Source organism: Podarcis raffonei, chromosome 8, assembly GCF_027172205.1.
Source record: "Podarcis raffonei isolate rPodRaf1 chromosome 8, rPodRaf1.pri, whole genome shotgun sequence".
NCBI lineage: Eukaryota > Metazoa > Chordata > Lepidosauria > Squamata > Lacertidae > Podarcis > Podarcis raffonei.
This window is the reverse complement of record NC_070609.1, coordinates 80,502,490-80,515,585: the sequence shown is the minus strand read 5'-3', so window position 1 is coordinate 80,515,585 and position 13,096 is coordinate 80,502,490. Positions and strand designations below refer to the sequence as shown.

At 43.4% G+C, this 13,096-nt stretch overlaps 1 protein-coding gene across 1 annotated transcript; it reads left to right on the top strand.

Annotated features, from left to right (window-relative positions):
- Positions 1 to 2,530: 2,530 nt before the first annotated feature.
- On the top strand, positions 2,531 to 7,372 carry LOC128419878 (natriuretic peptides A-like). The gene is made up of 3 exons (XM_053401091.1): positions 2,531 to 2,828; positions 6,262 to 6,553; positions 7,079 to 7,372. Exons 1-3 carry the CDS (start codon positions 2,706 to 2,708, stop codon positions 7,102 to 7,104), a joined length of 441 nt encoding a protein of 146 aa, XP_053257066.1. The 5' UTR covers positions 2,531 to 2,705; the 3' UTR covers positions 7,105 to 7,372.
- The last annotated feature ends 5,724 nt before the right edge of the window (positions 7,373 to 13,096 follow it).

The window sequence follows — 13,096 nt, the reverse complement described above, 5'->3', positions numbered from 1 at the left end:
GGATTCTAAATGGGGGGCGGGGTGGACAGCTTACACCACAAAGCCATCCTTTTGTGCACACACGAGGTAATGTATTTTCTCTCGCATAAAAGGCCACAGCTAATTAAACGCGCCTGCCCATTCCCGTCCCGGGCAAACGTGTTTGTTCCGATTAGCATATAAATGGTAACAGCCGCCCTTTGAAGTGAGCCCAGCGTGGGAGATGAAGGGTCTTCCATCACCAAGAGGGGTGGGGGGCTGTTTCCCCCCAGATGGGAGCAGCTGGAGGAAAGCAGAGGTGCACTGGTCTAGCAGATTTGCAAAAGGCATTTTCACAGCATGGCCAGGCTTTTTCAAAATATGCAAAATTAAAAGTGCACAGAGATAACATTGCAGGAGAGGGTTCTGATCCCAGCAGATACCCAGGCCTTAATCAAAGCATTCTAAAATAGCTAAACCACTCTATTTATGTATTTATCTCATGTCTACAATTGAGGTGATGTGCATCGGGTCCATCTAGTTCAGCACTGCCAACACTGGTTGGCAGCCAGGGCCAGATTTAGGTTGGATGAGGCCCTAAGCTACTGAAGGTAATGGGGCCCTTGATATGTCCAGCTGTCCTTTGTCAACAACAAATTGTCACTGTTTTTTTGTGTTGAATATATGCTATATGGTAATTTATGGACCTAATGGGTATCTAAAGCCATTTGTACATGTTGCCATGCAACCAGAATGTAGGCACCCTATATATAGAAATGAGCAAACCAGTGATATTTTAGGGAGCAGGCTAGCAGGCAGGGCCCATTACTTACATCATAGGAGCCTACACAACACAAAACACTGTTGCTGTATGTAGGTTTTATTTTATTTGTTTTTTATCTTATATTTTGGAAGTGTACATCCAGTTTTTTCTTCCTTTAATTTTTTTTTGGGGGGGCAAAGAGAGTGGGGCCCTAAGCTATAACTTGTTTAGCTTATACATAAATCCGACACTGCTGGGGCAGTTCTCTCCAAGGTCAGGTGATATTCCCAGCCCTCTTAATGAATAATTTTATTTATTGCAACGATACAAGATCTCTCTCTCCAAGCCCCCCCCCCCAGTTGTTTATTTCCTTGACATCTGATGGGAGGGATTGCCACAGGGTGGGTGCCACTACCGAGAAGGCCCTCTGTCTGGTTCTCTGTAACCTCACTTCTCGCAATGAGGGAACCGCCAGAAGGCCCTCAGAGCTGGACCGCAGTGTCCAGGCTGAATGATGGGGGTGGAGACGCTCCTTCAGGTATACAGGACCGAGGCAATTTAGGGCTTTAAAGGTCAGCACCAACACTTTGAATTGTGCTCGGAAACGTATTGGTTTACATTACCCTCCAACTTATTGCTCCATTTCTCAATAAAGGCATTATCTTGTTGTATGCCTTCCCTGGTTCTCACCATGTTGTTGTTTAGTCGTTTAGTTGTGTCCGACTCTTCGTGACCCCATGGACCAGAGCACGCCAGGCACTCCTGTCTTCCACTGTCTCCCGCAGTTTGGTCAAACTCATGTTGGAAGCTTCGAGAACACTGTCCAACCATCTCGTCCTCTGTCGTCCCCTTCTCCTTGTGCCCTCCATCTTTCCCAACATCAGGGTCTTTTCCAGGGAGTCTTCGCTTCACATGAGGTGGCCAAAGTCTTGGAGCTTCAGCTTCACGATCTGTCCTTCCAGTGAGCACTCAGGGCTGATTTACTTCAGAATGGAGAGGTTTGATCTTCTTGCAGTCTATGGGACTCTCAAGAGTCTCCTCCAGCACCATAATTCAAAAGCATCAATTTTTTGGCAATCAGCCTTCTTTATGGTCCAGCTCTCACTTCCATACATCACTACTGGGAAAACCATAGCTTTAACTATACGAACCTTTGTTGGCAAGGTCTGCTTTTTAAGATGCTGTCTAGGTTTGTCATTGCTTTTCTCCCAAGAAGCAGGAGTCTTTTAATTTCATGACTGCTGTCACCATCTGCAGTGATCATGGAGCCCAAGAAATTAAAACCTCTCACTGCCTCCATTTCTTCCCCTTCTATTTGCCAGGAGGTGATGGGACCAGGGGCCATGATCTTCGTTTTTTTGATATTGAGCTTCAAACCATATTTATATATAAGCTTAGCCAAGCATACCATGTCCTAGACTTTAGTCATCTCATGGAGGGTGTTATCTCATTGCACCCTACAATTTGGACAAATAATAATTCTGGTAGCAGTTATAGAGCTGTTACATTAATCCCCTGCCCCAGTTCCTTTAAGATATCCAAGTTGTAAAATCGGATGATTTGTGGGCAAAGTACAGCCAGCTATTAACCCCAGTTTCCCTATCATCGCGGAATTGCCTAATTTGGGGACTCACCCGTAGTGTAAGTCATGGCCCTGCATTTGCCTCTAATAAAGAAGAAAAGACATTTCTGCAGGTTCGCGGCCGTGAACAGTTTGGCGGCTCAAGAAAGCGTCTATAATTGCTCTGTTAAAAGCAGGGTGGGGGCAGAATGTGTCATTTCCGAAAGACTCAGCACCGCTGGCTGGAACCAGTTCCCTTATCAGAGCCAAGTGGCTCAGCTCGCTGGGGTCCAGGCCGGCTGGAAGCAGCAAGGAGCCATCCTCCGAAGGGGCTTATAAAGAAAGGCTCCCTGGGTCTGCAAAGAAGTGTTTCGCATCCCCAGCCAAAGCTACCAGACCTCAGAGGCCCGAAGAGAAGCAGGGATGATGGATGCTGTGGCCTGGTGTCGCTGGTCCTCTGTGCTCTTGGTGTTCGCCCAAGCAGGCCTGAGTTCGAGTCATCCTGTGGCCTGGAGTCCTTCCAGCGAAGAACTGCGGTCCTTTCAGGTGAGGAAGGAGGGGGCAGGTCAGAGGTTGTGTGTGTGTGTGTGTGTGTGTTGGGAAGTCAGCTTGGTTGCTGTTTTTTAATTTTTAATTTTTTTTACCAACAACCAAAACACAGTGAAAACAAACAGTCAAAACCCCCAGGCGGCTGATACATTGGGTATACATAATCAATAATAACATATTCAAATCAACCATATGTACAATTTTATATACCTTAACACTCATCCCTCCACAAGGTTTGTTTAACTTTTAACATTTTAAGTGCCCCAAATTGTTCAAACCTACCCAAATCATTCAATATCTTCTCAGACCAATCCTCCTCCTTCTCACTGACGTTAAACCTTTTCATTTTATGTATCTTCACAGTTAGATATTCTAAGATTATAATATTTTTCCATTTTTCCCTCCATTGGTTCACCCCTAGCTCTTCTGCATTTTCCCAATTACTCGCTATAACCTGTCTGGCTGCAATTACCATCAATTTTACCCATTTATATTCCTCTGTTGTTTCTAACTCGGTGCAGTTTGGTGCTTGTTGTTGTTCAGTTGTTTAGTCGTGTCCGACTCTTCGTGACCCCCCTGGACCAGAGCACGCCAGGCACTCCTGTCTTCCACTGCCTCCCGCAGTTTGGTCAAACTCATGTTGGTTCAGTTTGATTAGGAGGTACCTAATTCACACTTGCAGAAATTTATCCAATTGATCAAACTTAGGACTCACCCAAAGACAAATTGAAATGCAACTATCCTTCAAAATTTAATCATTATTCAGTTATATTTGTAGATCTCAGAGCAGCATTCAAATGCAAGGTTAAAAACGCAGAAAGCATAATGAAAACAAGAGAAACCATTAACCTTCCAGCCCCTCCCACAAGTTTTTTTTTGTACTCTTCCGAATTTTGCAACAAGCTTCTCTCAAACGAGCTCCAAAATGCTCATCATGGTGAAAATAATGTAAGAGCCAAGTTCGAATGCCCATGGCTCCATAAAGCTTGCTGGGTGACCTTGGGCCATTCATCATTTTTTAGTCTGACCTACTTCACAGGGTTGTTGTGAGGGTAAAATGGGGGCAAGGGGGAGAACCACGTACACCACCTTGAGATCACTGGAGAATAAAGATGGATTATGAATGTAATAAATAAATGAAATGAAATGTTTTACATGGGGGGTGGGGAGTGCTAGCAAAGAATGATGACTGATGGATTCTATCTAACTCAGTCCCTTTAGCTGTGATTCCTGCATTGTAGGGGTTTGAGCTAAATGACCCTTATGGTCCCTTGCAACAGCCCAATTCTAAGATTCTTACTCAGAGGAAACCCACTGGAATTAATGGACCTATGTCAGTCTTCTCCATTGCCTTCAATGGGTCTGTTCTGAGTCAGACTAGCATTGGATGCAACCAAAGAGAATGATAATTTGAACTTGTTAGCTGCTTGTGAGCAGAAAAAGGTCTTCGCAGCTCAACCAACGTGCATTGCAGGAATCAAAAGCATTACATATAGTGGGGGTGGCAAATTTTGGAGAGAAGAGAGAAGGGAACTGGCACCCCCAATTTTAATTTTTTAATTTTTTTTACAGTGGTTCCTTGGTTCTCAAACTTAATCCGTTCCGGAAGTCCGTTCCAAAACCAAAGCGTTCCAAAACCAAGGCACGCTTTCCCATAGAAAGTAATGCAAAACGGATTAATCCGTTCCAGACTTTTAAAAACAACCACTAAAACAGCAATTTAACATGAATTTTACTATCTAACGAGACCATTGATCCATAAAATGAAAGCAATAATCAAAGTACTGTACTATAAAATAAATAAGACAGTATTGTAGATTATTAAAAATATATTTTTTTTTTCTTACCTGCACTGATGATGGTCATTGTTTGGATGGGGGGCTTTTATCCATTTTTGCAGTCACACAATCAATCAGTAGCTGAACTGGATTCCACACAGTCAGAGAAACAAATTAACTGAAAAAGCCTCAAAAAGAAAAACACAAAATAAATAGCAAAAATAAAAGCGCCAAACTTAATCCACTCTGGAAGTCCGTTTGATTTCCAAAATGATCGAAAACCAAGGCACAGCTTCTGATTGGTGCAGGAAACAATAGCTGACAGTCGCATTGGACATTCGGCTTCTGAAAAATGTTCAAAAACCGGAACACTTACTTCCAGGTTTTCGGCGTTTGAGAACCAAGGCATTTGAGAACCAAGCTACCACTGTATATCCTAAAGGAGTCAAGAGGAAACTTCTGTTTGAAGGCTGAGGTGGAGTGAGGACTCTCAAGCCAAGATTCCCAGCTCCAGATATTCTTCCGCAAATTCAAAATCTAGATCCTTCTGGTTCAAAATCTCTTTCTTCCCACCAGTTTCCCCAGCAGAAGACACTGTTCAGTTGAGGTTTTGGAGAGAGGAAAATGCAGGTGTAAAAAGACGGCATTTAGCACACTAATATTTAACACCGGGCCCTGAGAATCCATTAAAAATAATTAAGATCTTTTTAAAAAGACCTCACTGTCAAATTTTAAAAGATGGCAATTCAAAGAAAAGTCAAACCCATGTGCTAAAACTGGACCAGATTGTAAAATTTCTCTGTGTGTGTGTGTAAGAAAGAAAGCATCAGCTGCTTTGAAATAATATTGATTGCTATGATGATCGCAGAAAGGACCATTTAGCTCAGTGACAGAGCAACTGCTTGGCATGCAGAAGGTCCCAGGTTCAAACCCCAATGGGATCTCCAGGGAGGACTGGGGGTGTCCCCTGCCTGAAACCGTGCTGCTGCCAGCCAGTGCTGGTAATACACAGCTAGCTGGAGTCAATTGTCTGACTCAGTAGGAGAAAGATTTCTAGGTCCTCACATTCTGAAATGAGTTTGTTTCTTGATATATTTTTTTTAAAAAAAATATTGTTAAAATAATTCAGCATTAATACACACATATTGCAAATATACAAGCATACAAACATACATTTCATACAATCCTTTAAAATGTTCAAACATACCTACACTCAATCCCACAGATAATTCCTTTTCCCACCACCACCCCTCACCCCACCTTTGTGTTAGACTTCCAATCTACTCAATTGCAATTTCTTTCCACTTCTGTCATTTTCTTTCACACACCTTTAACCTAATTTCATGCTTCTTTTTCTTTTACACATTGTTATCCATCTTATTAAGTATTTCAGTATTTAAAATGGAACTTGTTTATTCTAATAGGAGTTCTGATTTTTCGATATGGTTTTGCAAGTATCCTTTAAACACCTTCCAGTCCCTGTCTATTTTCTCTTTTGAGATCCTTCCAATTTCTCCCATTGTTTTGGATATATTGTAGTACTCCAATAATTTGGCAAGCCACTCTATTTTTGTCGGTATAATACCACTTTTCCAATTTTTCGCAATCAATATTCTAAACAGATATTCCGTTTCCATCCCCTCTGATTTTAGGACCTCCTCGAGCGCCTGAAGGAAAAATTTCCAGAAGGGGAATTGGAGGCTCCCATCTCGAGGTCTGACGAGGCAGAGGATGGCTCTGACATGATGGACCTTGTTGACGCAGAAACCCTCTCTTCCAGCCAGCTCAGACTTCAGACTTCCCTTCACCCTGCAGAAGTGGAGGACCACTGGATGAAATTCCTGGCTTCCCCAAAGCGGAGGAGATATTTCTCAGGATGCTTCGGCACCAGGCTTGAGCGGATCGGGACCCAGACAGGCCTTGGGTGCAATGTCTACAGAGCCCGTAGGTCTCTTTCGAAGGAATCTCGTTGCTGGGTTGGGTAGGCATGCGGGATTCATTTATTTCACAAAACTCGCTCGCGAGAAATATTAGAATTGGAAATATTGGAAATATTAGAAAGCAGTGCAAGCAACCTTCTGGGTCAAACCAAAACAATCTACTCTATTCTCTGTCCAGGCAAGCAATAGGCAATTTTCAGAGTTTGAGGATGCCTTTCCAGGCAGACGAAACCACTCAAGGAGGGTGCAAGGCAGGGTTGGTTAGGGAGTGTGGCCTGTGATTAAGGGGTGTGGCCTGTGTAACCTCCCAAGGGCCAGACCACGAATTCTGGAGGGCCACAAGGTTCCCCATCCCTGAGAATTTTGTATGATCCAGGTGGGCTGTCCTTATATCATACTCCTTTGTCAGAATAAATCCCGATAGAGAGGAATGAGATTGGAAAGCAGGCTATTCCTCATGAGTAACACTGCTCCTTTTAAGCAGAAGGGGAACCCTTAACTCAAAAGATCTTTAACTGTTTGTTTTTAGGTTCTTGGAGGAAACCCAGAAGTTGAAATCAGAAGAGGACCTCTTTGTCGGCCGCCCCAAAAGTTTGGACAACAAAGGCTATAAAGTGTATACAGACTGTTAAATCTGTTTGAGAACTCTCTGCACACAGTCCCTGGCAAGAATCATACCCCTTCCTAGACAATATAAAAACCTGTATATTCATATTGTATGGACTCCCATTACATTTGAAGCTTAGTGCTGTGCCACTGAGACCGTCTTTCGGCCTACTGGGGGCTTTGGTGCTGCAAAATCTGAATAAACATTTTATAGAAATGGAGTGTTTTCACTGTGGTGTAGCGATAGCGGAGAAATTTCACAATTTGAGTTCACGAGCCTACTTAATTTGCACACCCTGAACCCGTACGCACGTGACCACAAGCTTTGAAATACACATGCCTCTGAGACTTGCAAAACATTTCCCAACCAAAATAAATAAATAAATAAATAAAGTATGAGGAAAAACTTGTGTTAGAGTAAGGGTCACCACACTTCTTTTGGGCTAAGGAGCCCATTCAGAATTTTGAGGACGTGTCGCGGATGCCAGTCACAAAATGGCTGCCAAGGGAGTGGTGTGGCCCAACACAAAATGGCTGCCATGAAGTGGAAAATGAAATGACCACAAAATGACAGGGGGGATCCTTTCTCCTAGTGAGGAAAATGTCCCTTCGTCAGTCACTGCTACATTTGTTCACAGAGAGAAGCTCTTTCCCCCTCTCCTCTGTTCAGAACAAAAAGGAAGGTGGGTGTCCGATCCTTTCTCCTTTTCAGAAATTTGCTTTTTTTAATTGGCAAAGCATCATCAGATGACATTAAACAATAAAACCATTCCCTCGGCCCTAACACACTTATATGCATTCATTAATATAGGCAGCCTATATGTCTAAATAGAAGTCCACTTATTGGGGTTGGTGATTTGATTATGAGATATCATAATCAGTTCAGCCACGGAAAGGGAGATCTTCACTTTCCTGTGGTTTACAGGAAAAACTGTATAACGGTATAATTAGATTGATGTCATCAAAAGCATTCAATATATTCTTTATATATAAGAATTCATTGATAACATGGTCCAATATTAGCCTGGGCAAGAAGACAAGCCTTTGCAAGATATCAGATGTCGCAGATCAACAGCGCTTTGTGTCTGGAAGAGGGGAGGGTGTTCCATTAGAGGAACAACAACAGAAAATCCCAGTGTCTGGGGTGAGGTGAAATCAGTAAAATTTTCCCCAGATGTTCTAAGTGAGACATGGGGAACCTTTGGCCCTGCGGATATTGCAGAGCTACAACTCACATCATTCATTGGTCATGTTTGCCAAGGTTGGTTGGGAATTGCAGCACCACATCACCCAGAGGACCAAAGGTTCCCGAACCCTGATCTAAATTATTGCCTTCTCAGACAGGATACCTGGATCTATTTTACACACAGTTTGAGGACACGGGCAGCTACCAAAGTTCACCAGAGTCCGCCTCCTCTCTCTCACCTTTCTGTTTTTAAACGCTCATGAAGCTTCCCCACTGCCTGTGTTTTACTGTCTCCAGCTTTCCCTTGCCTTATCTAGCCCAAGCAGGCAGGCACAGCTAGCAGCCACCAGCCACCAAAAGTCATCACAGAACCAGCAGTGGCTGTGAATCGTACAAAATCCTTGCCTTTTTTAAAATCAAATATCCTTTATTAGGCATAGCAAGCCACACATTATCAAACAGACACCATATACAAATTGTGCAAAATAGCAGCTCAGCATAACAAGGTTTGTCCCAGAGAAAATCAATTTGCATAAATAAGACAAGACAACACTACCACATCACCGATCAATTAAGAACCACTAAATCTCTTTATAATGGTCCAGTCCTTCTACATGGACAGCACTCAAAAATTCAGCCACTATTAAAAGTAATTTGATCATTCCTGTCCGAGAGCAGATGCTGAACCGTTGGTAGCATAGAAATGAGCCTATTGAGTTGTAAGGCCTCTAATAATTGTCTTCTGGCATAATGCCAAAATCACAAGAAAAGAAAATATGCTCCAAATTATCAGGTTCCTGTTTGCTACATTTGCAGAGACGCTCTGATTCTGGGACAGCTAAATATCTTCCTCTCACTATCAACATATTAAATCTGGCTAACATAAGCAGCCTGCACAATTCATGATTCTTCAGATTTGTCAAGTATCCCTTTTGAAAATCTCTACACAAAGGGAGATTTAAATAGAGAGGAGAGCAAGTGCCTTGCTTAAAATTGCCTGTCAGGGCCAACAATGAGCTGGGTGGAGTGCTGACTCAGTAAAAGGCCACCTGAAACCTTCCTGCTTTGCCTAACCTGATATCCCACTGATCCCTGATTTCCTTGCTCCTGTAAACACTGCCACCCCAACCAATTTTTAAAGCCCTTGATTTCTGGCTGCAAGACTAGACTAGATTCATGACATACAGAGATCTGAGGATTCAGAACCGCGGAAGGAACGATTCTCCTGTTTGTTTTCTCCCCAAAGGGAGCAGGAAAGAAAAAGTAAATCCATGCTGAGATAAGAGAGACAGGTTCTGTTGACCCGGGAAAGGGTTCTGTTACCGCCCAGTCAGTCTGACATCAATACCAGGGAAGATTCTGGAGCAGATCATTAAGCAAACAGTCTGTGAGCACCTAGAAAGGAATGCTGTGATCACCAATAGTCAGCATGGATTTCTGAAAAATAAGTCATGTCAGACTAACCTGATCTCGTTTTTTGACAGAATTACAAGCCTGGTAGATGAAGGGAACGCAGTGGATGTAGCCTACCTTGATTTCAGCAAGGCATTTGACAAGGTGCCCCATGATATTCTTTGTAAAGAAGCTGGTAAAATGTGGTCTTGACTATGCTACCACTCAGTGGATTTGTAACTGCTGACTGACCAAACCCAAAGGGTGCTCATCAATGGTTCCTCTTCATCCTGGAGAAGAGTGACTAGTGGGGTGCCACAGGGTTCTGTCTTGGGCCCGGTCTTATTCAACATCTTTATCAACGACTTGGATGATGGACTCAAGGGCATCCTGATCAAATTTGCAGATGACACCTGTTGAATAGTGGGTAGACATGGCAGACGACACAACGATTTCTCCAAAGCAGCTCTTTATTTTGTAAGCTGGAACAGAAAACTGAACAGCAAACAGCTCAGCCGGCCTGCTTTTATAGGCAGCCAGCTGTTAACATTGTAGCAACAACAACCCAGGGTTTCCCACCTAAAATAACTGACGTGGACCTGAGTGAAAACTATCTACAGTATCCCCCTGCTGGCCCAGGGTGAGAACTTCAGTACATAACAACACCAAACTGGGAGGGGTGGCTAACACCCCAGAGGACAGGATCACACTTCAAAACGACCTTGACAGATTAGAGAACTGGGCCAAAACAAACAAGATGAATTTTAACAGGGAGAAATGTAAAGTATTGCACTTGGGCAAAAAAAAATGAGAGGCACAAATACAAGATGGGTGACACCTGGCTTGAGAGCAGTACATGTGAAAAGGATCTAGGAGTCTTGGTTGACCACAAACTTGACATGAGCCAACAGTGTGACGCGGCAGCTAAAAAAGCCAATGCAATTCTGGGCTGCATCAATAGGAGTATAGCATCTAGATCAAGGGAAGTAATAGTGCCACTGTATTCTGCTCTGGTCAGACCTCACCTGGAGTACTGTGTCCAGTTCTGGGCACCACAGTTCAAGAAGGACACTGACAAACTGGAACGTGTCCAGAGGAGGGCAACCAAAATGGTCAAAGGCCTGGAAACGATGCCTTATGAGGAATGGCTAAGGGAGCTGGGCATGTTTAGCCTGGAGAAGAGGAGGTTAAGGGGTGATATGATAGCCATGTTCAAATATATAAAAGGATGTCACATAGAGGAGGGAGAAAGGTTGTTTTCTGCTGCTCCAGAGAAGCGGATACGGAGCAATGGATCCAAACTACAAGAAAGAAGATTCCACCTAAACATTAGGAAGAACTTCCTGACAGTAAGAGCTGTTCGACAGTGGAATTTGCTGCCAAGGAGTGTGGTGGAGTCTCCTTCTTTGGAGGTCTTTAAGCAGAGGCTTGACAACCATATGTCAGGAGTGCTCTGATGGTGTTTCCTGCTTGGCAGGGGGTTGGACTCGATGGCCCTTGTGGTCTCTTCCAACTCTATGATTCTATGATTCTATGATTCAACATCCCCACCCAGCTTAAGAAAGTAGCTGGAGGGAGGTTTGATTCAGCACCTTGGAGAGAAGCCAAGGGCCTGGATCACATCAGTTCATTCTAGGAGGAAGCTTACAGTATTATTTTCTGGTTCCCAGCAAAGCAAGCTTGCAGGGAGGCTGTCGCAAATGCAAACCGTTCCGCCAAGGTCAAATCAAACCACTTTCAAAGAAAAGGACACTCTGGGAGCAAATTGATGCATCGGAACAGTGCTTTTCACAAACTTTCTTGCCATAGGGGAACTTTTAGAAAAATTGTACTCAGTGCTACTCTTGCTCAGAATTTGACCCCAGTCACATACACACCATCTAATAATAATGATAATTTTTATTTTATACCCCACCCATCTGGCTGGGTTTCCCCAGCCCCTCTGGGTGGCTTGCAACATATAAAACAGAACAAAACATCAAACATTAAAAAAACAAGATATCCTATACAAGCAACAAACAAACCAACAAATCAATAAAAAACCAATAACAACAATAATAATCATAATTGGTTTACAGTTATACCCAAATTAAAGTAAACGCCGACCCCAACTAAACATTTAACCAACACCAACCTGACAAAAACGAAACAGAGGAACCGAAATTAGAACCATTTAAAACATCCTATACCCTTTTAAAACGTGGCTCTTTTCTGAGTGGTCAGGCAGCAGCAACCATATTTTGAAAGCACCAGGACATCACTTTAAACAGCCATGGCTTCCGTCCAAAGAATCTTGGGAATTGTAGTTTGCTAAGAGCACTGAGAGTTAGGAAACCCCCTTTGCAGAGGTACAAGTCTCAGAGTGGGCTTTTAAGGATCAGTCTGCCCTGCCAGGGAACTCTGGGAATAGTAGCTCTGGGAGAGGTTGCCTGACAACTCTCGACACCCTTAATAAACTACGGTTCCCAGAGTTCTCTGTGGGCAGCTGCTGTTTAAAGCGGCGTCATAGCACTTGAAACATATGGAGTGGGTGGCCTTGCTTAACCTAGATCCATTCATTTCAGTGGATCTACTCTGAGTAGGACTGAGTTGGAGTGAGCTCTATATATTTTAGAAAAAGTATTTGAAGATGCAACAAAGCGAACTGGACTCCTTGGCTGGCCTTGAATAAAGATTCACAAACATTTTATGGATGATAATCAGCTAAATAGTTTGAGGATCTATACAACTGTGTAACATGCAGAAAACAGCATTCTTAGAGAAATCAAAGACTGGAACTGAGGGAAGTCGGGGGGTGGGGGGGTGGGTTTTGTGTGGGAGGGTGGGGGGAGGGAGGAAAAATGGGGGGGAAATAAGGATGATATATTTCTGGATAATATGTTTTCTTCTAATTTTGAATAAAAAAGTGTATGTATGTACACACACACACACACACACACACACACACATATATATACATATATGAAAAATTGGGAGAGGGAAGAAACATTGCCAGCCCACATTAAGAATAAAAATAAAAATCCATCCATCCTAACTTAAGCATATAGAGTTGTATTCATCCAAGCCAACAAGAGGCCTTATAAGAATTCAAGGGCACAGTCCAAGCAGATTGGAGGGGGACTCTCAAGGGTGATAGAGAGCAGAGTTAGTGTGGGGGTGGCTGGGAGGAGTTCTGAGGGCCAGGTCCGTGATACCTGGAGGGCCACATAAGCCCTGCCTTATACCCTTCTTGCGTTTGTGGCTCTGGGATGGCTCTGGCTTGCTTCCCCTTGGGATTTTCTCCCCATAGCAAAACGATAGTTCATCTCTCTGTTCTTTCGCTTGGAAGACAGGGTAGAGCAGTGGTTAGAGGGCTGTGCCAGG